Here is a 24293-nt window from a genome sequence, read left to right as displayed (position 1 = left end):
TATCTTTTGTGCTTGCACTTTACTGAAATAACGCCCAATAAAAGCGCTAATAACGATGTCAATATCTAGGGAGTGACGATATATCTTGGATATATAAATATAATATAATTTAACCTCGTCCGTCTGAGTAAGATAGCAAGTATCGTAAGAGCCGCAACGGAAAGCGCAGCACATAGAGCGAGCAACAAGGCTAACTCTCCAGCCGTAGCCGGGAAAGGCGCATCCACTTCCTCCGCGAAACCTCCTTCTGGTGGGCTCGTAGAGAATTCGTAGACTTCCCGCGTCCATCCAGCTTCATTTGAAGCACGTACCGCGATACGATATCTCGATCCAGGTATAAAACCTATTCAAAATGACCATAATTGTTTTAGTACTATTTAGTTAAACAATCTGTTTTTGCGATAATAATAGTAATATTTTTGTAATTATATAAAACAATAATGATAGTTAAAAGTATAGAATGCTTAAATTATAATTTAAAAGCATGTCTTTATTATCGAATTGCAAATTTAAAACACAATATATTGTATAAATTATTATTACAGGTAAATTATTATAATTTCAAAAATAAACGTATCTTTTTCTTATAAATAATTATTTCCCTCTATTATCTCTACTTACTCACCTCCCAATATAACTTCACCAGCAACCGGTACATCTCTTGCTCCAGCCACACCTGACCCGGCCCATTCAAGCTTCAAGGCTACGGGACCACACCCTCCATCGGACCACATAGTTGTGTCGAACATCGCGTGAGTGGAATTAGACCTTATCCAGCGATTATCCGGTGGGGCCATTGGCGGACCCCCAGATGTCCTAATCGATATTTCAGTACCAGGTGCACCACCGGCTGACCCATATGCTCGATATGCTGAGCCACATCGAAGGCCGGTCAGTATAGCTGGACCAGGGTTGACTACTTGTACTCGCCATTCACCCTAAAAGCATTGTCTTCTATTTGGAAACCATAAAGCAGCTAAGGAAAGGATTTTCTGTTGATACGTAAGTACTTTAAGCATATCAATGTATTATAACTTGTCTTAATATAATGATTAACCGATAAAGAAGATATCTTACAAAACGAGACCGCAAAGTCTTCAAAACGAATAAATAAGGAAAAAATTACTTGGACTGGCGATTATACGTATTAAATTATAATTAAATTTCTTAGTTTCTCTTAGTACTCTAGAGATTATTTAAATTGATATGCAAGTGTCATAGTAGGATAGAATTACATTCAAGCACTTGGCTTTATGTAAATTGCAGTTCATACAGTATATGTGTTCATACGTTAAAATATTTAAAAAAATCTGATTTTAATCATGTATTGTTTTTATCTTATAATTATTGTTACTATTTCTACAGGTAAGCGACAATTAAGAACGATAGAATATAGATTCAGCGCACAGTGGACGTTTTTAGAAAAAAATGTGTTTCAGTATTTGGAAAATCATGAAAATTAGTAACAGTGAATGTATGTATAAATGTTTTCTTTTGGCGTACTTCTCTTATTAATTAACGATTTCCATATTATTTATAATACTTTCTGAGTATATTTTTAAATTAAAATGTATTATTATAATTTGTGACTATTAAACAACTAATAGGATACCTCAGGTGCTGCAAGTCTCCAATGTAGAGTATACTCTTTTGGGATGGCGTGACCTGGGATCCTTGGAGAAGCCCTAATCTCCAGTTCTAGTTCCCTAGACCTGGCTTCAATGAGTGCCAATGCAGGTGGTGAGGGGGATCGTAAGACGAAGACCCGCCAAGTCACCGAGTCCGATCCATGAGGATTCTCAGCTACACAGGTGTAATTATACGCGTGGACCAGTTCTAAGTCTAAAATTATATTTTTAAGAATATACAATATATAGCAATGTACATATATGAAAATTATATTAAATAAAAAATTTAGTCATTTTTTAAAGGAAATGTTATGCGTAATTTTATTCGTTGAATAATTGATCTGAAATTAAGACGGACTCTGAGACACGATGTAAACAGCGTGTGTCAGGCACAGAAGGCCGATCGCATACTTGCCTTTTAGAAAAAACAAATGGTCACAAAACAGATACACAACTTCGAGGCTCAGGCCTAAAAGGTTATACCACTTCTGATTTTTTAAGGAGACAAAATGAGTTTTAGACTGTACGATACATTACATTTTACAACGATAGTATATCATTACAAATTTACTTAGTGCATTGACATTGACATTAGAAGATACAAAAGTTAAATCGCCTAAATAGACGAAATAAAAACAATTTTAAATAATTTACTGGCAAATTTCTACTGTCTACTTACTTCGTATCATCAAAGCATCTCCATCCAATTGGAATGGAGACCTAATGGAAAGAGGACTTCCTCCTCGGAGCCATCGCTTGGATGGAGGAGGGACTCCTCCCACTACACAACGTAGTGAAAGAGAACTGCCTGCTGACTCCACTGCTACTCCACCGAATGAAGAGATTCGAGCAGGAGCTAGGTGATTAATAATTAAATTATGCCTTCTGATGTAGTGTAAAAAAGTAATTTAGGAGTTTGTCCTCAATAACATTTCTTCTAAAGATTTATAAAACTAATCAAAACAAACAAAGTTGTTTTAACAAGAGGTCGGCTATTTATAGTCCTTATCATTATATAGCAGTAAATGGTAATACAAGTTAAGTTTGTCTGGAAGGACACGTAGAAAATTGCTTGCATGTGTTTAAAAAAAAAGCGCCGGTAAAAGAATGTCCACGCCCTTGATTTAAGAACTGGCGGTAAGTATACATTTTAAAGCATTGTATTTACTGATAAACATACATTGGATTACTATATGAATAAAGAATATTTTGATTTTAATTTGGTACTTCATCATTCATAAATAATTTGGTGAATAAGCAAAAGATCCAACTTGGATTCGTTACAATAACGTAAAGTTATTCACAACACGGATAAATTATAACTTAGGCATAAATTAACGCATATTTCTCATTATACGATAGGAAATGCTAATTCTTCACCTAAAGCAGTTGTCTGACACTCAACGACAGTGGAGGTAGGTCCCTCTCCCGCCCCAGTAGACGCTCTCACCCAGGCCTCATATGTCCGTCCTGAACGTAGACCTCTTAGGGTCTTCATACACTCCACTGGTGACCCTTCGCTCTCAGTACACGAGTTGACACGGGTCACGTTTGCTTCTTGTGACCTAGATAATATCAAGTGAAAAGAAATCTATTTTGTAACTGTGTTGACTATGGGTTTGGCAAAGTATGACACGTTTTCGTTATATATTTGCATGAAAAAATCTATTTTTAGTCGATTCTCTTACAAACATGACGCATATGCGTTTAATATTAGTCAAACTCATGATAGAGCTACAATTATGATATTAATTTAATGGTTCGATTCAACGATTGATCAGTATGCAATAGACAGCGGCACGAAAAACATGCTCGATTTAAAAAATACTTCGATAACAACTCGGTTTAAATATTATTGGACGAATATCAGTCTACTAGAAAAGATGTTGCCATACTGATAAATATATTTTACGGTGTCTTTTCTTCCTTAAATATTCTAACATTTATTGTGAGGTAAGTAAAAATTCCATACCCGGATATATCTTTGACATAAAGTGAGTAGTGGGTCAATCTGCCATTTGGTTCCACTGGCGGAAGCCAAGAGGCGCGAAGGGATCTCTCGCTGAGGGCAATAAGCTTGATACCACTTGGAGCACTTGGTACTATTAAAAAATATATCTAATTAATTTATAACTAAGCAAGTCGGTAAATCGTATAAAAATAAGCGATTTCTTCAAGTTTAATATAACGCATACGATGAGGTTCTTATATACGAAATCATTTTAGCGATTTAAACAATCGTTATTTTCGTATGAATTAAACAGGTGGCCGAAATCGTATTACTATAAAGATCAAGTGACTGATGATATAGATAATTAAGTCATAAACAGCTCACCATCTTCATCAGTCCTGCAGACCTGTGCTGGGGATAATGGACCATCTCCAGCAGCATTGTGTGCGCGGACTCTTAGATCATATTCCGCGAATGGTGTAAGCCGAGACACAGTTGTTTCTTCTCCCTATTAATAATTTAGACTAGAAATTAGAATCGAAACAATAGACTTCCCCCTCCGATGTCAGATTTACTACTAAACCACTATAAAAAATTATAATATACAAAAAGAACATTTCTTTTTATTTTATTTATTAAAATATTCAAGAAATTCATAAACAAACTAACGATTTTAAACACATGAATGCGATCCTGAATCTTCATTCAATAATCTAATTCATAACATATCACATACATACAGGTTACACTTATAAGGTTTTTGGATTTAGTGGAATATACCTGAACACGTAAATGTGCATCTTGAACCGGCAGTAATGGATCGACATCGCGGCGCGTGTATTGCAAAGTGTAGTGAGTGATGAGGCCGCCCTGTGAGTCTAGGGCGGGCGGGCGCCAGGACACGCGGAGCGACGTTGAACCACTCGATACACATGCTAGGCTTTCTGGACTTCCAATTGGGGCTATTTGAATGTAATTAATAAATCATGTTATAGAAATTTTACAGAATCCATAAAAGCATAATAATTATTCCAATGACGCGACAAATGACAATCACGTTTTAAATCATTATAAATTTAAAAATAGAAATACTTTAGTTAGTTTTTATGTTACCATCCTGGATATAAAATAAACATACTTTATAAGTATTTAGTCAAAATTCAATACATAGAAAATTGTGACAATTTAACGCGCTTAGATGAAATGTGTTTTGAAAAGATCTTAATTTAAAAGTGAAATTAAAATTGATGTTCATAATACTAATTAAAGAAATTTAAAAATCTTATGTTATTAAGAATTCAAATTCCAAACAACCTTAAGATGAATTAATTTTACATCGGAAGTTATCGGGATGGAAGATGACATCATTCTGGGAATAGTTTCATAACGAGAACTTCTACAAAGGTCGGGACAGTTTCGTAATTACTTTGTACATGATAGTTCACTAGATTTTCCACTTAGACTTGGTTCAAACGGAAATTGTCTTGAGAGATTCCAGGCTTACAGCTACTAAAATTCTTGCCAAGTTTAACATTAACTAATAATGCTCAAACCAACCAGATAATAAAATAAAATTCAGGTATTAATTTCTAAAATAAAACTCGAAGTGCAAGGGAATAAGTGTAATATGCATATTTTAGACGGTACAAGGAAAATGTAATTAAATAAAAACCTATTTTTTCATACAAACAAATTGAAATTGGGCGATAAATTTAATACCATTGCAAATTCATGTATACTAGTGGACAGTGAAAAACGACAACGCTGCGCGACAACGTTCGGCAGGATTAAAAGAATACCTACTCCCGGGACGTAAATGGCCTCGCGAATACGTTGCTGATCATGTAAGAATTGGTATAAGGACCATGCCTTCTTCCATATCTTGAAGATTAAGTCAAGGCCAGTTTAGTAGCTAGTTGGTTCCACGCGGCGAAATCGCTTTAAATAACGTTGTGAAGCTACGGACTTCGAGGCGATGCAAAGACCTCTCTGGTACCTAAAACATCTCTACGCAACAATCAAGCCACTCGAACACTGATTGGTCGTCAACGATTATGGATACGGTCAAGCTGAAGGAGCTGGCTTTGGAGAGCTCAGGCCAAAACAGAATAGTACTCGATGTGGGGTCGATTTTGCGCTTTATACAGTTGCAAACGATAGCCCGGAATGAAGCACATACACGAATTACTTCACATTATAAATACTCACGTGATTCCAAGGTATGGCGATAATGAGGTTGTGATGAAGGACCATTCCCAGCTGCATTATACGCTCTGATCGTAACTGCGTACCGAGTAGCTGGTTTTAAACCTCGTATTGTCGTACTTGTGGCATCGGAACTGGCTCCACTCTCCGAGGCATTATCGCTACCTTTTCCTTCTTCTGATGCCTCCCACCAACGAATTGTGTAGCCAAGTAAAGTACCGTGCCATGATTCACGCGGTGGTGGCTAAAAGGAAAGAGTTTAGGTGTAAAGCTATAGCCCAAATAAAGCTTATACTGATACAAAAATGTGTATGTGTATAGCGAATCTTGTAATATAAGTAGTTGTAATATAAAACTCGTGTATTATGTAGATTTCTACTAATGATAATAACATATTACATGTATATATTACATACATATAACATATATACTAATAATAATAATAATTAAAAATAGCTAAAAATAAAAAAAAACCAATTTTTATAAATTTAAGATTGAAGATGTGTCTAAGCATTTATTATCTCTTACATATAAAAAATCGTTAAGTTTATTAAGACTAATTTTTAGATTATTATAACATTTTAATTTAATTTAAACATATATTCAGTATTTACAATTATAGATTATTAGCTCGCTTAGTTAGACATTTATTTACAATACTAAGAAAACATTGTAAAATTATTTTAATTTCAAATATATTAATGTGTAAAAATACTTTGAGATAAATTTAGAACTTTTATTAAAAAATTAAGACTGTATGTTTTTGGACTCATCATTCAAACAAATACATAATTTATACATATAGTTTTGGTTTTCAGTTATTCTAAGGTTACGGTACTTCATGAAATTATATATATATATCAACTATAAATAACTATATACCTGCCAAGTAGCATGTAATTCTCTAGCGCGCAAAGCTCTCAGCGATATGTCACGTGGCACTCCTCCTGGAGCTAAGGAATTACCGTGTTATTAAAGCCTCTAGTAAATATTGTTTCTACTTAATTATCTGAATCGCAACAGTAATAGGGACAACTAATATATAAACGTTTACAGAGTTACACTCTGATAATGTGTTTATTAATAATAGTAAACATTTATATTATTGTCAACCAACAGAGTTTAGTTTTTTGAATATGCCTTTTATAATGAAGAAAGTAACAATAAACTAACAACGACTAAGCTATGAAAATCCTCGAATTTTTTTCTCAGTTCAGATTTTTTGATATCATTAAATGTAAACTGCTTTTATAAGTCTTTGCATAAAATAGACGCATTCAGAAAATATTTCTTTGAATTAGTACAGACGTTATTGCTAATTAGAACATTGAATGCCTTTTATTTAAGCTTAATTTAATATTGTGTTGATTTCAACGACTATTCATTTAGTTAATAATAAACATTAAGAACATCTTTATCGCTAAGGTAACAAACTGTCGCAGATTATAACTCACAATGTTATTCAAGCATAAACAATATATACTTTAGAAATTTTTAAATAAACAATTAATAATGAATTTAAATACAGCAATTTTTTTAGGATCAAACCAGATTTTTATCCATTACTATTATGAGATGTACCAGTGAAGGGGCTACGAAGTGCTACGCCGTAGTACATACCTTCCTCCCTCGTAGTGAAGTGTAGCGGTAATGTGAACGGGGAGGAACCGACATCGTTATGGGCGGCTATTCGTAGCACGTAGCGAGTGTCAGGATATAATCCGGACACTAATGCCCCTGCTCGACTAGGTCCTTCTGACCTGAGTGGGAACGGTTAAGTTTATTCATAAATTCAATGTTCTGCTGTGTTTAGCGATGTGAATTGTCCACATTTCAAACACAGAAATAAAAGTCGTTGTTGTAACGCTACACCAATATTCTTAAAGTGTAGACATTTCATTGAGTCACCTTGAGGCTTGTTAAAAAACCCTTATTAAACATTTTTCTTCTGAAAATATAGAAATTGAAAAGTTTCGTAAAAAACGCAATAGCGCTACAACCCTTTCAGGTCTGGGCCTCAGACTTATGAATCTGCTTCATCTATCAGTCAAACTAATAGGCAAGTAGGTGATCAGCCTCCTGTGTGTCACGTGAAGTCTAATTTTTGGGTTTAAGGCCAAGCCAGTTCCCTCATGATGTAATCTTTCACCGTTCGAGCGAATGTTAAATCTGCACATAGACAAAAAGTCCATTGGTGCACAGCCGGGAATCAAACTGACGACCTAAGGGATGAAAGTCGCATGCTGAAGCCACTAGGCCAACACTCTAAAGTTTCCTAATAGTATGTAAAATATCACAAAAATACCCAACGTCCAATCACATATCCTAAAAATGTCAGCATAAATAAATTAACAGGACGAAGTTGAAATCTGCAAATAATTATCATATTCATAAGCCTGAGCTAACTTACGCGACATGAAGCAAATCCGAATTAGCCAGTGTTACGTTGAGGACTTCGTGCGAGTCCCACGTCTCGAGGGAGGGTAACGGAGCGGGTAGCAGAGTGTTGAGCGGAGCGTTTGTTACGTCGCGGGCGAGGGAGCGATATTGTAGCGAGTAGTGTGAGACAATGATTTGTCGTGTAACACGCCATGTTACGCGGGCTTTTCGCGACCAGACTTCCGATATGCGAACCTCTTCGGGTGTATTTGGACGTTCTATAAATAATAAAATAATATTTTTTATATAGCAAACCTAAATCTGCGCATCAGTAGTAGGTAAAACCTCGTTAGAGTGGATACCTGTCTGCATCATGAATCTATTCTCCAAAAAAATTTTAAGATTTTATATTAATAATTCGTTATCATAGGAAACTGAAAATTTGATGTTACATGCCCAATTTTAATAATCATGTAACGATATACACAATTACTTAATATTATATAAATATACAGTGCATTACTTAATATTTATAAACTATTAGCACAGATTTCTTAAGTTATTACGCTACAATATTAATAATTTTTAATTAAAAAATAATTGCTTGCATAAAGCAATATTTGCTAATTATCAGACTATATTACTGTATAATACCTTTCACATAAAGCTTGAAGACAAGTTCGTCTGTGCCGTACAAGTTCCTCGCGAGGCATCGGTAATCTCCCACGTGTTCCGGCTCAGCGTGAGCGATCGTAATTTCTGACATCATTGCACCGTTACCTAAATCTTGCATCTCTACTCCTCCAGAACCACTAAAAAGTTATTATTAAAATAAATTAATGGAGCATGATCAGGTGTTCGGCCAGGATGTAGATCAAATTTTATACTATTATTATTAATTTATATGATTTTATCTGCTGTTTTTTTACTCACGCTTCTTTGGTCATATGTTGTTAGATAGCTTAATTCCATTTATTTAGTGCGTTCACCCAAACCAACTCTTAAGAATCTTAATTCTTAAAGGGCTTAAATCTTATGAAAGATCGAATGAGAGCGGTCTAACCCTAGTGGGTAAGGATTAAGTTGTAATGACGTCCTGCTATAAAACCCCAGGATGTTCATCGCATTTTTTCAATGTACACAATCAGTCATTCCTTGGACGGAGAACAAAGGAATCTGGCAAGTCGATATGAACAATAAAAATAAGGTAGTTCGTAGATATACACAGTCTCTATATATCTTACGAATATAAAAAAACGCACTTAAAGGTTGCACCTGTGTCTCACTTAGAGATAAAAGCTTTGGCCGTTACTAACGTAAATGAAGAAAGTTTGTCATATCTGAAACCAACCTTAAAACTACTTAACTCATTACCATATATTTAGATTTATTATAAAATATTTATTTACGGTTATTGTGTCAAGGGCGCTCGTAGAATTGGTCACTTCATGATGTGGGTATTGCAAGTAATTGCCACGTCAATGATAATTTAGTGTTTAACACACACAACATTCTATGATTACCGGGGCAAATCAATAGATAAAAAGTATTTAAAATTGGACACTTACTGTAGAGAAAGCGGATGCGAGTCATGAGTCCAGTGCACGTGAATCTCTGGTTCCCCTTTGACTATACAAGTCAGTCTCGCAGGAGTACCACGTACCACCCATTGAGTTTCACCAGCCCCACCCCCACGGCTTAACTTTGGTGGTTCTGTTTAGTGAAACTTTGTGTTAAAAAATAATAATCAACACGTATATATAATAACTTTTAATATGTAATGAATTTGTGTTTATGTAAAGATTTAGTAATATATATTTTAAACTACTGTATAGTAGCGGACACACAGTTCATTGTAATGTCAAACTATTCTTGAACACACAAAAAATTCATAAAAATCGGTCGAGCCGTTTAAGATGAGTTGAATTACAAAAACATGCACAGCTGATTACAATATATATATAAATAGAAAACTTTCTTAAACCATCGAACACACCTCTAACATCCAAAAAGAAAACATGGTGTAAGAATGAATGTTGAACCCTGGCAGTACACCTGTACCAGCCCTCATGCTCTGGTGTAGCCGTCCGAAGCCACACTGTACCGTCTGAGAGAATTGATCCTTCGCTGATTTCACTACCCTCGGTCTGACCCCATAGAATATGACGCCAGCTCTCGCCATCTATTTGAATCAGTATAAAAACTATAACTACACTACAAAATCCAATACGTAATACATAAGTGAGTCTTTAGGACCTAAAACTACAAATCTTACAATTAAATATATAATAGGAAATATAAAATAAATAAGGGGAAAATGTCACTTCACTCCCAAATTTATTCTTCGTATAAATCGTAACTATTCCTTAGTACTCTGTCTACCTACAGCATTAATGTCAATATATAAATGTTGGAACTAAGAAGTATATTCGAGAATAAAATGAATCAGTCTTGTTCTCAACACTCCTGCAAAAGCTACGAAAAACGACAAAAATATAAATTATCATTAATTGTTAAGAAATTTATATGAACTGTTTATTTTATTTATGTGAAGCAAAAGTTTTAGATTGTTTACGTGCATTTACATAAGTGCATTACATACGTTACCTATACCATGTCCATGTGATTTGAAAAGTCAACATTGTATTCTTTAAAGCCCTAATAAATGATAAAATCTTTGTACCACGTCTACGGAAACTTACCACTAGAAAATTCCCAGGTTATTCTCGGCTGAGGCTGTCCCTTGGCAGAACATGGCAAGAGAACTGCAGCCCCGGCCGAAACTGAAGTGTTCTGTGCTCGCCACACCCACAACGGAGCCTCTGTAGCGAGACTGTTTCGTTTATCATCTATTACTTATTGAAATAAGGGAACTTGGGTTTCTAATACTCGCCACGCTTGACAAACGGCAAACCGAGCGCAGTTAATTGTGAGGCTGTTTGCGAATATAGTGTTGCCTATTTTCAATTGCCTATTATTAATTGATAAGAGAGCGTTATTCTTATTTCACACTATCGTTTTACTATACAAGTACGTTAATGTTGTATATGTACAATATTATAATTATAGCTTATAATGTTTTTATTTTACTTTCCAATTTAAATTTACTATTTATATCCGTTAGAAGTCGGTATTTGAACTAATGTTAAATATAACACTCACTAGGTAGTTATTAATTATACGTAATTAACGCAGTGATAAGAAAAGTTAATTAATTAGGGAGGAAACGAGAGGTCTTATCGCTAATAAGTAATCTCTGAGAGAGGAAACTTTCTTTCCCTAGCGAGAAATAATTTAAAAAATGCTATGGAAAACGTAAACGCGACACGATATAAGTATAAAAATACAAATATTATACAAAAGTCTACAATAATTTCAAGTAGGACATGTAAATAACACAAAAGATAATAAAGTGGTTTAGAAAACACCCCGTATATGTTTAAAAAATAACAAGACCAGACAAATCTACGTTTTGAAATAAGTTAGAACAAATATTTTAAACACCAACCTTTCACAACCAAAAATGCCGAGTGGCTAACACTTCCAAAATCGTTTGTGGCCCGACACGAATATTCTCCGCTGTGCATTGAAGTTAATTCCTGTATCACTAGTATTGTGAAAAAATCCATATTTTTTTGTTCAACCTGATAAATAATTTAAAGTTAATACACAAGGAACCAGGTAAATAATAGTATTGTCTTTTGTTTTACACATTTAAAGAAAACACTTTTTTTGCAAGCAAATAATTGAAGTAAATAATAGTTTTAATAATATATCAATATAAGTAGTAATCTTCTTTGTAGGTCAAGAGGTATTCCGACTTTATGAGATGAATCCTAAGAAAGAAAGAGACAGAACGATCTATGCAGAGTGTCCATACTTAAATTTAAATTTATTTTGAATTGAACACATAAAAATTCATGAATAAGAAGATGATGTGATTCAATTTTTGATTGAGTTTTTCGAATTTTGTAAAAATGTAGACTAAAAGTTATAAACGTTAATCTTACGTACTTTTAACAATGAAGGGATTGGTAGATTGTCCTTTTGCCATGTGAATTGTATCGGTTTATCACCAGATACCAGACTACACGTCGCTTGCGTACTTCCACCTACTTCTAACTCTTCCGGAAATTGAAATGATGCGATTTTCGGAGGTTCTAATTAAAAAACGTTATTTGAGTCATAGTAAAGGGTAAGTACTACTAAGTAACTTAATTAGATAGACAAATTAGCCTTCAGCTTGCGAAACTCAACCCTGAGGTCGTAGTTTCGATTCCACCACTGGCCTTACACCAATGGCTTACACCTTTGTCTTTGTGAGAATTGAACACTCCACCATAAGGGGAAGGAAACATGGTGAGTAAACTGGGCATTCACTAAGGTCGTAGTTTCGATTCCACCACTGGCCTTACACCAATGGCTTACACCTTTGTCTTTGTGAGAATTGAACACTCCACCCTAAGGGGAAGGAAACATGGTGAGTAAACTGGGCATTCACTAAGGTCGTAGTTTCGATTCCACCACTGGCCTTACACCAATGGCTTACACCTTTGTCTTTGTGAGAATTGAACACTCCACCCTAAGGGGAAGAAAACATGGTGAGTAAACTGGGCATTCACTAAGGTCGTAGTTTCGATTCCACCACTGGCCTTACACCAATGGCTTACACCTTTGTCTTTGTGAGAATTGAACACTCCACCATAAGGGGAAGGAAACATGGTGAGTAAACTGGGCATTCAGTAAGGTCGTAGTTTCGATTCCACCACTGGCCTTACACCAATGGCTTACACCTTTGTCTTTGTGAGAATTGAACACTCCACCATAAGGGGAAGGAAACATGGTGAGTAAACTGGGCATTCACTAGACTCAAAAAGTCAAAGGCACACGTGTATCAGACTGTTTTAAACAAAGGCACTAAAGTCTTTCCTAAACGAACGAAATTAAATACGCAAAGTAATAAATATCTATATTTGATTACGCATTTGTACAAACTCCGGTATTTTTTATTATGATTTATAATCTATTCTAAACTATATAAAAATAAGTTATGTAGACATCTTAAAATTTAAATATTGTAAAAGATAATACGATAAATGTATAATATTGGATATAAGGAAATCAAAAATTATTTCTCTATACTTAATATTAAACTTTTACGTTATTTTACATTAATATTTGTACAACTTACTATGTACTTCGATCCGAACCGTCCTCCTTGCCAGTTCCCCACTCTCAGCTCTAACTTCACAAGTATAGCTTCCAGCAGCAGAACTCCTCACAGACGGTAATCTCAAAATGCCACGTTCTTCTGCAGATTCCATTGGTGATTCAACCAATGATCCATCATCTCGCCTCCAAACAACCTCCCTTAAAGATACTTATGTTGATTTTGTTTCTATATTTTAAATTTATAAACTATTAATATATAAGACTTCTTTGTCTATCTTTAAACTTCTTAATCACGCCTTATTATATAATATACACAATTGGACATTTCTAGTGATTTTCAGGTATCTTGCAGTGAGACTAGCGCTTAGTACTCGCGCACTCGAGGATAGACAAATACTACGTAAAGGTTTTGATTATGATGGTTTTAATGATTTGAAAAGACATTAATTAGTAAGCAATTAAACATTGGTTAGTGACTAGTTTAAATAACGTATATATAGCCAAAAAACATAGTAATTAAGAAAGAAATGTTAAATTACACTTAGACCCAAAAACAGGTAGTTAAAAGTATGAAGGTTTAAGTCCGACAAAAAGCCCTGCTGTTGTAATTTAGAAAGCGGTCAATGATTTAATTGCATATAATTATAATTCAAGATTTTTTTATAAATGTCTAAACTTATTTTAATCTAACCTTCCACTAATTAGATAGTAAAGAAAAAATAGGAAAGACAATACAATATTAAGAAAATGTCCAATAACATTACTTAGAGTTAAAGACACTCTGTTCTTGTGTTCTATTAACACTTACGACCATTTAAAAGTAACCTGACTTAAAACTTACTCCCTAATTCAGATAGATCAATGACATTAGCCCTTCCTGAATTTGAATAGCCTCAATATACATGTATGGAAACAGGAATTTAATAAAAAATAAAGAAATGTATGACAATATATTACTTACTTTATAGGATATCCAGAGTAAGGACAATAAATTATGACATCAGCTTCAATTTTAACATGCAGCGGTGGTAAATATCTGATGTTGGGGGAGCCTAAAATTATTCACAAACCATTTTTGAAAATTCATTAAAATATATTAAAGATAGGAGGGAACTGCATCATATATTTGGCTAAACGATCTGTAAAGAATAGTCTGCAAAATATAATCAGTCTTAAAGTAACAAGAAAATTTTAGAAGCATGTCAATTGTGCGTTTAGCACGTCAGGCACGTTAGTTTTTTAAAGTGATTTTCGAGCTTGCAGCATTGTCAGTTCATAATGAATTTCAGAAGAAATACGTAGGAATGATTAGTTAATAGTAGTCGAGTTAATTTTATTACCAAGAGAATTAAATCTGATAAACGATCATTTATTTATTGACTACGGGGTATAAGGGAGCGGACCATAGTAAAAGTATGTATTCAGTGATTTCCTAAGTCTTTACACTACCGAATGGTCATCATTTATATACACGTATATACTTAGGTTTTAGATTACGAAACTGATTGGTTTTTGATACCGAATCGTATTACAATAAATTTTGTTTTGAAATTTTTTTGCAAGCAACTCTTTTCAATTCTACATCTTTACGTATATTACACGGAAGAAAGTAATTCTAATATTTATAAATTCCATATAAACTATGAATAATATCTAATAATAAAAAAATCATGGAATCTTTTTCAGTTTATGTATGCAAAAAGAGAGGAAAATTCAGATGGTTTTGAAGTAAGGCCAATAGCGGATTATGATTAAAAGAGTGAACGCATGATTGACATATTAGTAAATACCAAAAACATTGATCCTTGCATGATGCGCCTGAGACCCGCCAGAATTTGATGCATTACACCCATATCGGCCCCCTTCATCGGCAGTTCTAATATTTATATTTAAAATCGAGATTATGCTCCCTTCCTCACTGCCTGGGAGGGATTCTGCCCTCGTATTTATTGTATATCTAAAATATAAACAAGATGTACAATGATAACATCATTAATATAGTTAGTCCATTTAGAACATAAAAATTATAATAAATGTCAAGTCTTTAATATTTTACTAGTGTTTCGTGCCGTTTAACTAAATATTATGAATTTTGTAAGTATTACAGTATTACATACATATATTACAAAAATATTTATTTTTACAAGCTGTAGTAGATCTTCAATTTCCGTGTCATATGCCTTTACAAATGCTCTGCAAGCGCAAGACAGATATGTTCTAAGAATTTATATACTACTAGTGACCCAGCCCGGCTTACGCCAACAGTGACCCGTAGACGTTGAAAAATATTGATGAAAACCGCAATAAACTTCGTGCTGTAGTTTTAGAGTTTATCGCGAACAGTCAGGCGAAGGACTTGTTTTAACATAATATAAAAGTTTGTCATACGTCGCTGACTGCTTTTTCGTAGGCATTCACAAGCTCACCTTTTATTCGTTTTTCTTTTGTTTGAACGTTTTGTATTTATTAGTAATCTTTTAGCTAACATACATATTATAAAACAAAACACTTCGACAATATAGAACGCCAAAACAGATTACATAGATAAACAATATATATGAAAGAGAAAACATAAGTACGTACATTAATAGGCAAAAATAAATTAAAGAAAACTGAAATTTAACATTAAATAATACTTAATATTTTAAAGAAAAAAATTATTATATTTTATTAATTTATTTATATAGTTATTAATCTGACTACCACAAAAAGTGTTTATAATCTAAGGCACGAAAGAATTTTCAACATCAGTTCAGTAGATCCAGAGATTATACCTACAGCATCATAAACTTCACCTATTTGGTGTCCGTTGGTATGGATAATGAATATTTAGGATCTCACTTTTCCGGTGCTGATGGAAGAGGTCTGCCGTCCAAAGTCCAGACTATTCTAGGGGGTGGTAAACCAGTAGATGCACATCTTAGAACAATGCTTTGCCCAACACGAGCTATGGCCTCACTAAATGTCGTCACCAGTCTTGGAGGTCTGTCTAAAACGTAGTTCATATATATTAAACCGCCTTCTTTATTATTATTCATTTTAGCTCTAAATGTATTTTTATAAATTATTGTCTTCGTTTAAGTACAAAAAATCGCAAACAATAAAATTAATATAGTGAATTGCACAAAATATTACCAGCAATTATAAGTTCAGCACCAGAAACTGCTGAATCCGAGTGATCATACGCCGTACATTGGTAGACACCATTATGGTGAGCCCTCACAGGTCCCAGTGTTAGTTTGGACTGTGGAGAATGTAACGGCCTGCCTTCATGTTGCCAGCTTAGTGTGACCCCTCCACCCCTACCTCCTGATACTGAACAGTTAAACTGGCCAGACCCTCCAGTACCTATCAACTAAAAATTGTATTTACGTTAATCGCTGTAGATAAACCAAATTAAATATACATACGAATCTGTAAAATAGTTTGTCACGCGTTTCTACTACCTACCAAAAGGGTAGGCAGAGATCGGACCTCCACTGGCTACGGACCTCGCTTCATGACATTCACCACGCACATTCACATTCACACGTAGAAAATTAAAAAACAAATATGTATGGGAAAAAACATTATACTATCTTTTCCATATTTAAAAAAACTTGCTACCAGCTGCACTTTTTACTAATATAACAAGAAACAATATTAAATTTAAATTAAAAATTATTATATAAATCAAACAATTATAAATTTTCCATGACAAATATTATGGTAATCAGACATAATCTTCATTTAATTTATTTATTCAAATATATATGCTGTATTCGAATGAGAATTCTCGTCAGATAGCATCGGCTATCTGTTGAGAGTCAATGTTTCAATTGGTTTGTGACGTTTTGCTTCCAATTTTAATGGTTATAATGTTATAGTGTATATGTCACTGGCCTTAGTATATAAGTTAATTATTTAAATAAGTTCGACGTCCTACTGGACAGAAAAACTGTATCTAGTTTGTGTTTCCACCACAGCAACTTCTGTTCTATTTAATATTATGAATAAAATAAATAAATGCATGTCAGTGGGCACTATTATCTTGTACCTTCTCTGGTACCTCATGGATTTGGTCCAGGTAAGTATGACAGGCCTATCTAACCCGGTTTCACAATCCACGGTTGCCTTCTATATCCTACTTGTGTTAGAATCTGTATTTGAAAGTATTTATGTTAACAAACTTTAAGATTTAATTAATCAAAAGCTATAGAAACAATATCTTCTATCAATGGTATTATAAGAACAAGGAGCTTACTTGTAGCTTGTAACTTAAAGCTCTCTTTATATTCCTAATAAAACTATTATTTTATTAACTTACTGAACTGTATCCTTTAACAATTAAACTGTAGGTAGTATTTCGATTTTGTGTAAGACATTTTGTAATATTTTTTAATTATTTATTTTGTTATTCAAAGAAGGCTCATTAGTTGTGTCTGTTTCTAGTATTCGATCCGGAAATTGTGTATCAAACTATTAATCACAATGTATTAATTTAAAATACCCTAGTGAGATATACCAGACTTACCAAAGGATTCGGCGTAACGGTTACAGTCAATGGCTCATACACGACTAGCTTTACAATGAGACGCGGTGTGCTCTCTGTACCAGGTGAGCAGGCGTATCTGACCGCGTGTCGGACCTGCACATTCGGTAAGATCAACGCGCCACTTCGAACAACCCCTTCACCAGAGGCAGTCACCCAAACTCCATTCGCGTCTTGTCGCTGCCATCTTTGAAAAAAATGATTTAGTATTACTTTATGTATACGCTAGTATTACATTAAAAAGGTGGACAGGATCAGACACAGAAAATTAAGATCAGAGACCTAAGCAATTGATGCTCTCAGCCACGCTAAAAAACTGAAGTGAAAGTGGGCGAGTCATGTAGCACGCCTAACAGATCACAGGTGGACGAAAGATGTAACTTCATGGAGAGGCCCACCAGGCAAACGGTACAGGGGCAGACCTTACGCTCGATGGGATGATGACATCAAAAAAATCTCGGGTCCTCAATGGATGCAAATAGCTCGAGATAGAGAAAGATGGCAAGCCTTGGAGGAGCCCCTTACCGGAGAGGGTTCCTGATACATACTAACTGTTACAAATATTTACTAACACATAGGATAACCGGATATTAGTGGATCAGGAAATAATTTAAGGCTTAAAATAAAAAAAATATGTATACGCTAAAGGAGTAGTGCTAGTCTGGTAGCATCAGCGTGAGACTCCAATCCTTCAAATGGTTGTAGCTTCGAACTCCGACCAAGAACATCATGTGAAGCCGACAAGCGTTAGACCGAAAAGTCAACGGCGTATCAGGCACAGAAAGTCGATACATTATTATTTTTTAAGTACTTTATTTCATATTCAATAGAAAACTTTTAAATATAAAAATTTAACTAAAAATATAATATAACTTATAAACAAAACGTGAAAACATAAATATTTTTTGTACAAATTATGAAATATCATATATTAATCAGGTTAGCCTCTTGCCCGTTTGCCTCCTATTACATAGACAAAATAATTCAATCATTGCGAATTCAGCCAGTGTTCAACTAAATATATCTGTCTCACATGCATATTCAGGGTGTACATGACACAAGTAAATAGTGATAAGTAAATTTGAAAAATTTAAATAAGACTTTATTACTATATTCTAATAATTTGATTAATCAATTACAAAAACAGTATCGCACAATTAGCCATATAAAAATAGGCATTATATTGTTATACTAATTATCATGTCATAATTGACGACAAAAGAACAGTTAAGAATAATTATTGTCAAAATGTATGATCTAAATACTCTCCCACGAGAGACAGACTTGAGATACTTAAAAGACTGATTAAGATATATGTTAAGTTTAAAATGGGAAATATTTTTAATAATATTAAACATAAGTTACTTAATAAGAAAAAAATATAAATTTGTAACTAACCTACTTTAATACATCTTATACTAAAGACAAACTTACATAATCGCGTATTTGCTGATGTGTCGAAAAATGCACGGCAATATGACTGTGTCGCCCATACGAGCTTCAATGGAATTGACCTCCACGCTTTCTAACCAGGTGCTTTCTATTATAAAAAAAACATATAATTAAGCTATTTTTTTTTTCGAATTGTAGGTTAAAAAAGTTTTTCGAACCTTACCACTTGCTTATAATAATTGACCAAAACGGCATACAAACGTCTTACATATAATTATTTGCATACGCTTTACAATTTTGATGCAAAAAAAAAAAATTACGTTTCATAATTTTACGAATAATTCTTACCATCTGTCGCTATCTTTAAAGTGGAACTGGGTGTATCTACCGCAACACATGTATATTGAGCTTCTACGTCAGCCTGCGTCAGGTCTGATCCCAATAACAGGCCTCCCGCACCAGATATCCACCTTGTCTCTAAAAATACAACGTATAACTCAGCTTCCAGTCATTATAAGATTTAATATCGAACTCATCTACTTTTATTAGATTACTACTCAAAAGTATCGCGAAATATAGTTAAAAGGAGTTCACGTATCACATACAAACTATCGCACAAAACACCCGAATTGGTACTACTTAGTTAAATTTATACGAGTATATAATATTTTTATTTATTTATTAATTTCTATGTTTTCTAAATATTTGAACTTTTTTGTATATGTTATGTATTCCATATCTGGCTATATCTTTAGTATAATTATTTTTTGTTTTATATAATTTAAGTTAGCTGAAGAAGTACAAAATAAATAAAACTTTCCATCAAAAAGTGTAAATACTCGTGAAGGAAAACTGTTTATTGAAACAAGACATAGTAACCACGTACCTGTACCGATATAACCGGTAGTAAGAGGAAGTCTATCCTGAAGCCATTTGATGTCTGTGAAGCCTATTTGTGGTGATATTTCACATCGTAAAACTACTGATCCGCCTAATTTTGCGGGAGTTAGCTGCTTCACTGTAGTTGTGAGGATGCTGTCGTCAACTACAAATACAATTAGAATAAAAATGGGATGTTTTTTTCGTATCATTATCAAATTTTGGCTGCGTTTCAAGCGGTTGATTTTCGTGTAATCTTTTCCTTCCTTTAAGTTGAAATGCTGGTGACATAACATACGAAGGATAACAAAAATTTAGTTTATTCACTTGCGGGTTTGGTGACTCAATACGTACCTAATGGGTACACAGTTATCCTGAGATTAGAGAAGGAATGTTTTAACCGTTTCTTAACCGTAACCGTAGAACTTAACACCCATTGTGATTTCAACAAGAATTTCTATTTATTCTATGGGATTATATTTTCTAAGACCAAATAGCAAATGAATGCTTCATTCATTCACTAAATAACTAAACAATTAACTGCCAATTAAGGCATTAAAACTATTAAAATTTTCTTATAACAAACATAAAATAAATCCGATTCTGTTTTGTCTGGAATGCCTCATTATTGCGTATTGACGTCGCACAATTACAAGTCCTTGTCATTGAATTTTTTTACGCCAATTAAAATTTGCACAAACAATTTTTTATATTGTTTGGTATTGCTTTTATTGGCATCTACGCTATTCGTAGATCAAAAGTTCTGGTAGTTTTTGAACTATTGATTCAGGAACCAGAAACAATTTATTGATAAAAAAATACCAGTTTTAACAGAAGTGTCTTTTGTATGACATAAAAAGGTTTTTAAAACCATTTCCAAAATACCATTTTATTTTGGTATATAGCAAGATTCAGAGCAGTGTTGGCCTAGTGGCTTCAGCGTGCGACTCTCATCCCTGAGGTCGTAGGTGCGATCCCCGGCTGTGCACCAATTTTCTTTCTATGTGCGCATTTAACATTAGCTCGAACGTTGAAGGAAAACATCGTGAGGAAACCGGCTTGCCTTAGACCCAAAAAGTCGACGGCGTGCGTCAGGCACAGAAGGCTGATCACCTACTTGCCTATTACATTAAACAATAATCATGAATCAGATACAGAAATCTGAGGCCCAGACCTAAAAAAGATTGTAGCGCCATTGAATCATGCTATAAAAAATAGCATGATTCAGAACGAAATAGGGCACATATATTTTAGTGTTTCGTCGATAATGGTCCGCATGCTACCGCATTTGGAATCTCTGAAGCAAAAGCAATGATTTATAGGGAATCGAACTCAGGTTCGATTCGCTGTCATTTTCCCCCGGTTCTTGCACCATATACAACATGTATTTATAAAGTACTAATGCATACTTTATAGTCTAACAAGAGTCGAATATTTTAAAAGTTATTTGAATATAAATCAGCTCCCAGTACCCTCCAATATGTTTCCCTTTGTAGTAAAGTTCATTGAATAAGAAAATATGGTAAGTAAACCTATGTAGTCCATATTTTGTAGGGCGTCTTGGAATATTTCAGTAAATATTAAATAAATTTGGTCATTTTCTAGATATAGGTGACAAGAGTAAGTTATATATATATATTATGTACAAATCATCTGTCAAGTATTGTCAAGTATTGTCAAGTAGACTTTACAAAAACGATAACGTTAGTTAACTGACAAAATGGAAACGGTTTTCATAAATTTAGTAGGTAACTCTGGATTATTATAAAAAAACGAACGTTGTAAATTCAAGCTTCTGCTTATTTATGGTCAAATTATGTTTTGAGAGTTTTATGAAGCTAATACAAAATTGTAAATAAATATCTTAACATAAAACTAATCTCATCTTACCTATTAGGCATTTTCTTATTTAGCACATTATAAAAATAGTACTGCAAATGATTGGTAATAATAAAAGAATAAGTAATACACGGGGCAAGCGCCCAGAGTCTATTTATAATCTTTAAGTGCTTCCACAAACAGTGGGTGCATAAATTCTCTATAATGAAAAATCGTCGTAAAATAAAAGCGCTATTTTCAATGAAAAATATTCTGAATTCTTTATAACAAGGCTTTGTACAAGACGCAGCAAATTTCGTCGCTTAATCTTTAATTAAAACTTTTTCTTTTAATGGAAAAGTAATTCTATTGAATATGTTTTCGACAGCACATTTTAGCCCTGTCACCAATTCCACAATATAAAAGCTTCGTATTTTTGTTCCTTGCATGTCATCATCATCATCATCATCTCTTGTGCCTTAGCATGCTCAAGTACACTACGCCATCGCAATCTATCCAGTGTTTCCCGCGTCCAATTTCGAACCCCTAGGCTCGGAAGGGTTTTATCTTGGTACCGGGCGTGAGTTCAGAAACGACTTTGGAGTTCTGTCGTCCACCGTTCGGTGCACATGTCCCAGCCATTTGAGCCTTGATGAATTGGACGCTGTTGGCGTTGTGCAGGATGTTATAAAGTTCTTCACTGTTACGAATACGCCAAACACCGCCGTCGCAAAAAGAACCAAAGATTCTTCGAAGTTCGTTCCATAAGTCCGTTTTTTTTAATTCGATATAAGAAGAAAGTATTTTTAATAAAGGGGAAAAAATACAAAAAATAATTTAAAAGCTAAGCGTCAACCGGCTCCTTTAACGAAAACATAAATGTTTGTGTATAGTAAAATATTTCGGCCGATTTATAAAAAAAACTAAACCAAGCCATTCAATAATGAATGACACTATAAAAATGAATTTTATCTGCCACCTGCCGCTAAGTTTCGTAACATGATATCATTAGAAGATTATTATAACTTTTAACGAGCTCGGAAAACGTGAAAACTTCGTTTAGAAAACGTCGCCTTTTTAAATTATTCTTTAAACAAAAGACAGTTTCGAACTTCATGTTATGTGCCAGTTTTAATGCCTTAATTAAAAGTTTATATATGTACTCGGCCGTGGGCTGTCTCCACTTTTATGTTTCTCGTAACTAAAAGTTAATTGGTCAACTTAATAGAGTCATAATTTAGCTTTTGAACTTTGAGACAACGGTAGTAGTGCTTAGGTAAATCGGGCTATATCAGAAAGAAATTAAATCCTGATATGATTTTCGCCTATTTGTTTCGATTCTAAACCCAGTATTTATGACTGAATGGCACAAACACATGTGTGAACACGCAAATTCAACCTACTACACGATGAGGTCCGTACATCCGAGAATATTTGAGAGTTTAGTTTTGACAACCTTTTTTGTCTTGATTTAATTCTCTGATAATTGAGATACAATTATAGAGGAATACCAGATACCTACATACTAGATACAAGGTATAACCTACCTGGTTGTAAAAGAACTGGTCGAGAAAGTGTGACGCCAGCTTTATTTGATGCTCGACACCGAAGAATGGTGCTGCTTCCACCTCCTCCAGCGTCCAGCATGGACCGACGCGCACCTACTACTAAACGTCCATCGCTTAGAACATGCCTGCAGAAATTTAAAGTTACTTTAAAAAATTTATTAAATTATTCAAGAGGTCAAGAGTTTTTACTAATAGACAAATAGTGATTTTAACAGAAATATAAATGGCTATTTAAAAATTTCTAGATTTTCATCGAGCCCAGGATAATGAATTGAAAAAATCTACATTATAGGGAAATATATTAATTAATGTTAGCTGTTTGAATTACACATAAAACAGGATTCGTTTTAAATACCTACGAAAAGCAGAGAAATTATGAAATACTAAATACTCCGAAATTGTTAAAGGAGGTTTTGATTAATTATTAACCTCTTTAAAATTAACAGCAGTTGTAAGATGGCGAGTTAAAAGTTAAAGTAAAAAATCTTACCGTTATGAGCCATCGATATCAAAGTATCTTGAAAAGCGCAAAGTACCATAAATATTACCAAGTTTATGCCGTAAAATATTTGTTTTAAACATTAACATCAAAATATTTTGCCGTTAGCCGTTATTCAACCGATACAAGAATAATAATGGGTCTATAACGATCTAACTTTGACGATTAAAAGCCTATAGGTATCTTCTAGAAAGTTCTTTACGGCATATTATAATAATTTGTATGTAATCAGACAATGTAATTGCGCTGTATTAATATATATTATAAGCTT

General features: G+C 33.9%; 1 protein-coding gene across 1 annotated transcript in view; it reads right to left on the bottom strand.

Annotated features, from left to right (window-relative positions):
• The window catches only part of LOC123715234 (Down syndrome cell adhesion molecule-like protein Dscam2), a 35872-nt gene that overhangs the window by 4163 nt on the left and 7416 nt on the right, over positions 1–24293 (bottom strand). The window contains exons 3-30 of the mRNA XM_045670164.1: positions 23503–23648; positions 20145–20303; positions 19607–19735; positions 19301–19406; positions 17849–18053; positions 16471–16690; positions 16177–16324; positions 15126–15292; positions 14297–14387; positions 13355–13533; positions 12178–12323; positions 11672–11807; positions 10866–10985; positions 10160–10345; positions 9732–9876; positions 8818–8975; positions 8195–8441; positions 7405–7544; positions 6667–6737; positions 5788–6028; positions 4360–4541; positions 3964–4087; positions 3601–3730; positions 3009–3193; positions 2308–2484; positions 1613–1842; positions 626–938; positions 115–343 (exon numbers count right to left, since the gene is read on the bottom strand). Coding sequence (XP_045526120.1) covers positions 115–343; positions 626–938; positions 1613–1842; positions 2308–2484; positions 3009–3193; positions 3601–3730; positions 3964–4087; positions 4360–4541; positions 5788–6028; positions 6667–6737; positions 7405–7544; positions 8195–8441; positions 8818–8975; positions 9732–9876; positions 10160–10345; positions 10866–10985; positions 11672–11807; positions 12178–12323; positions 13355–13533; positions 14297–14387; positions 15126–15292; positions 16177–16324; positions 16471–16690; positions 17849–18053; positions 19301–19406; positions 19607–19735; positions 20145–20303; positions 23503–23648 — 4710 coding nt within the window. The remainder of the gene's footprint in view (positions 1–114; positions 344–625; positions 939–1612; positions 1843–2307; positions 2485–3008; positions 3194–3600; positions 3731–3963; positions 4088–4359; positions 4542–5787; positions 6029–6666; positions 6738–7404; positions 7545–8194; positions 8442–8817; positions 8976–9731; positions 9877–10159; positions 10346–10865; positions 10986–11671; positions 11808–12177; positions 12324–13354; positions 13534–14296; positions 14388–15125; positions 15293–16176; positions 16325–16470; positions 16691–17848; positions 18054–19300; positions 19407–19606; positions 19736–20144; positions 20304–23502; positions 23649–24293) is intronic.

Source organism: Pieris brassicae, chromosome 10 (assembly GCF_905147105.1).
Source record: "Pieris brassicae chromosome 10, ilPieBrab1.1, whole genome shotgun sequence".
In the NCBI taxonomy this organism is placed as follows: domain Eukaryota; kingdom Metazoa; phylum Arthropoda; class Insecta; order Lepidoptera; family Pieridae; genus Pieris; species Pieris brassicae.
Note: the sequence above shows the minus strand (reverse complement) of the source record. Positions and strands in the feature narration are given on the sequence as shown.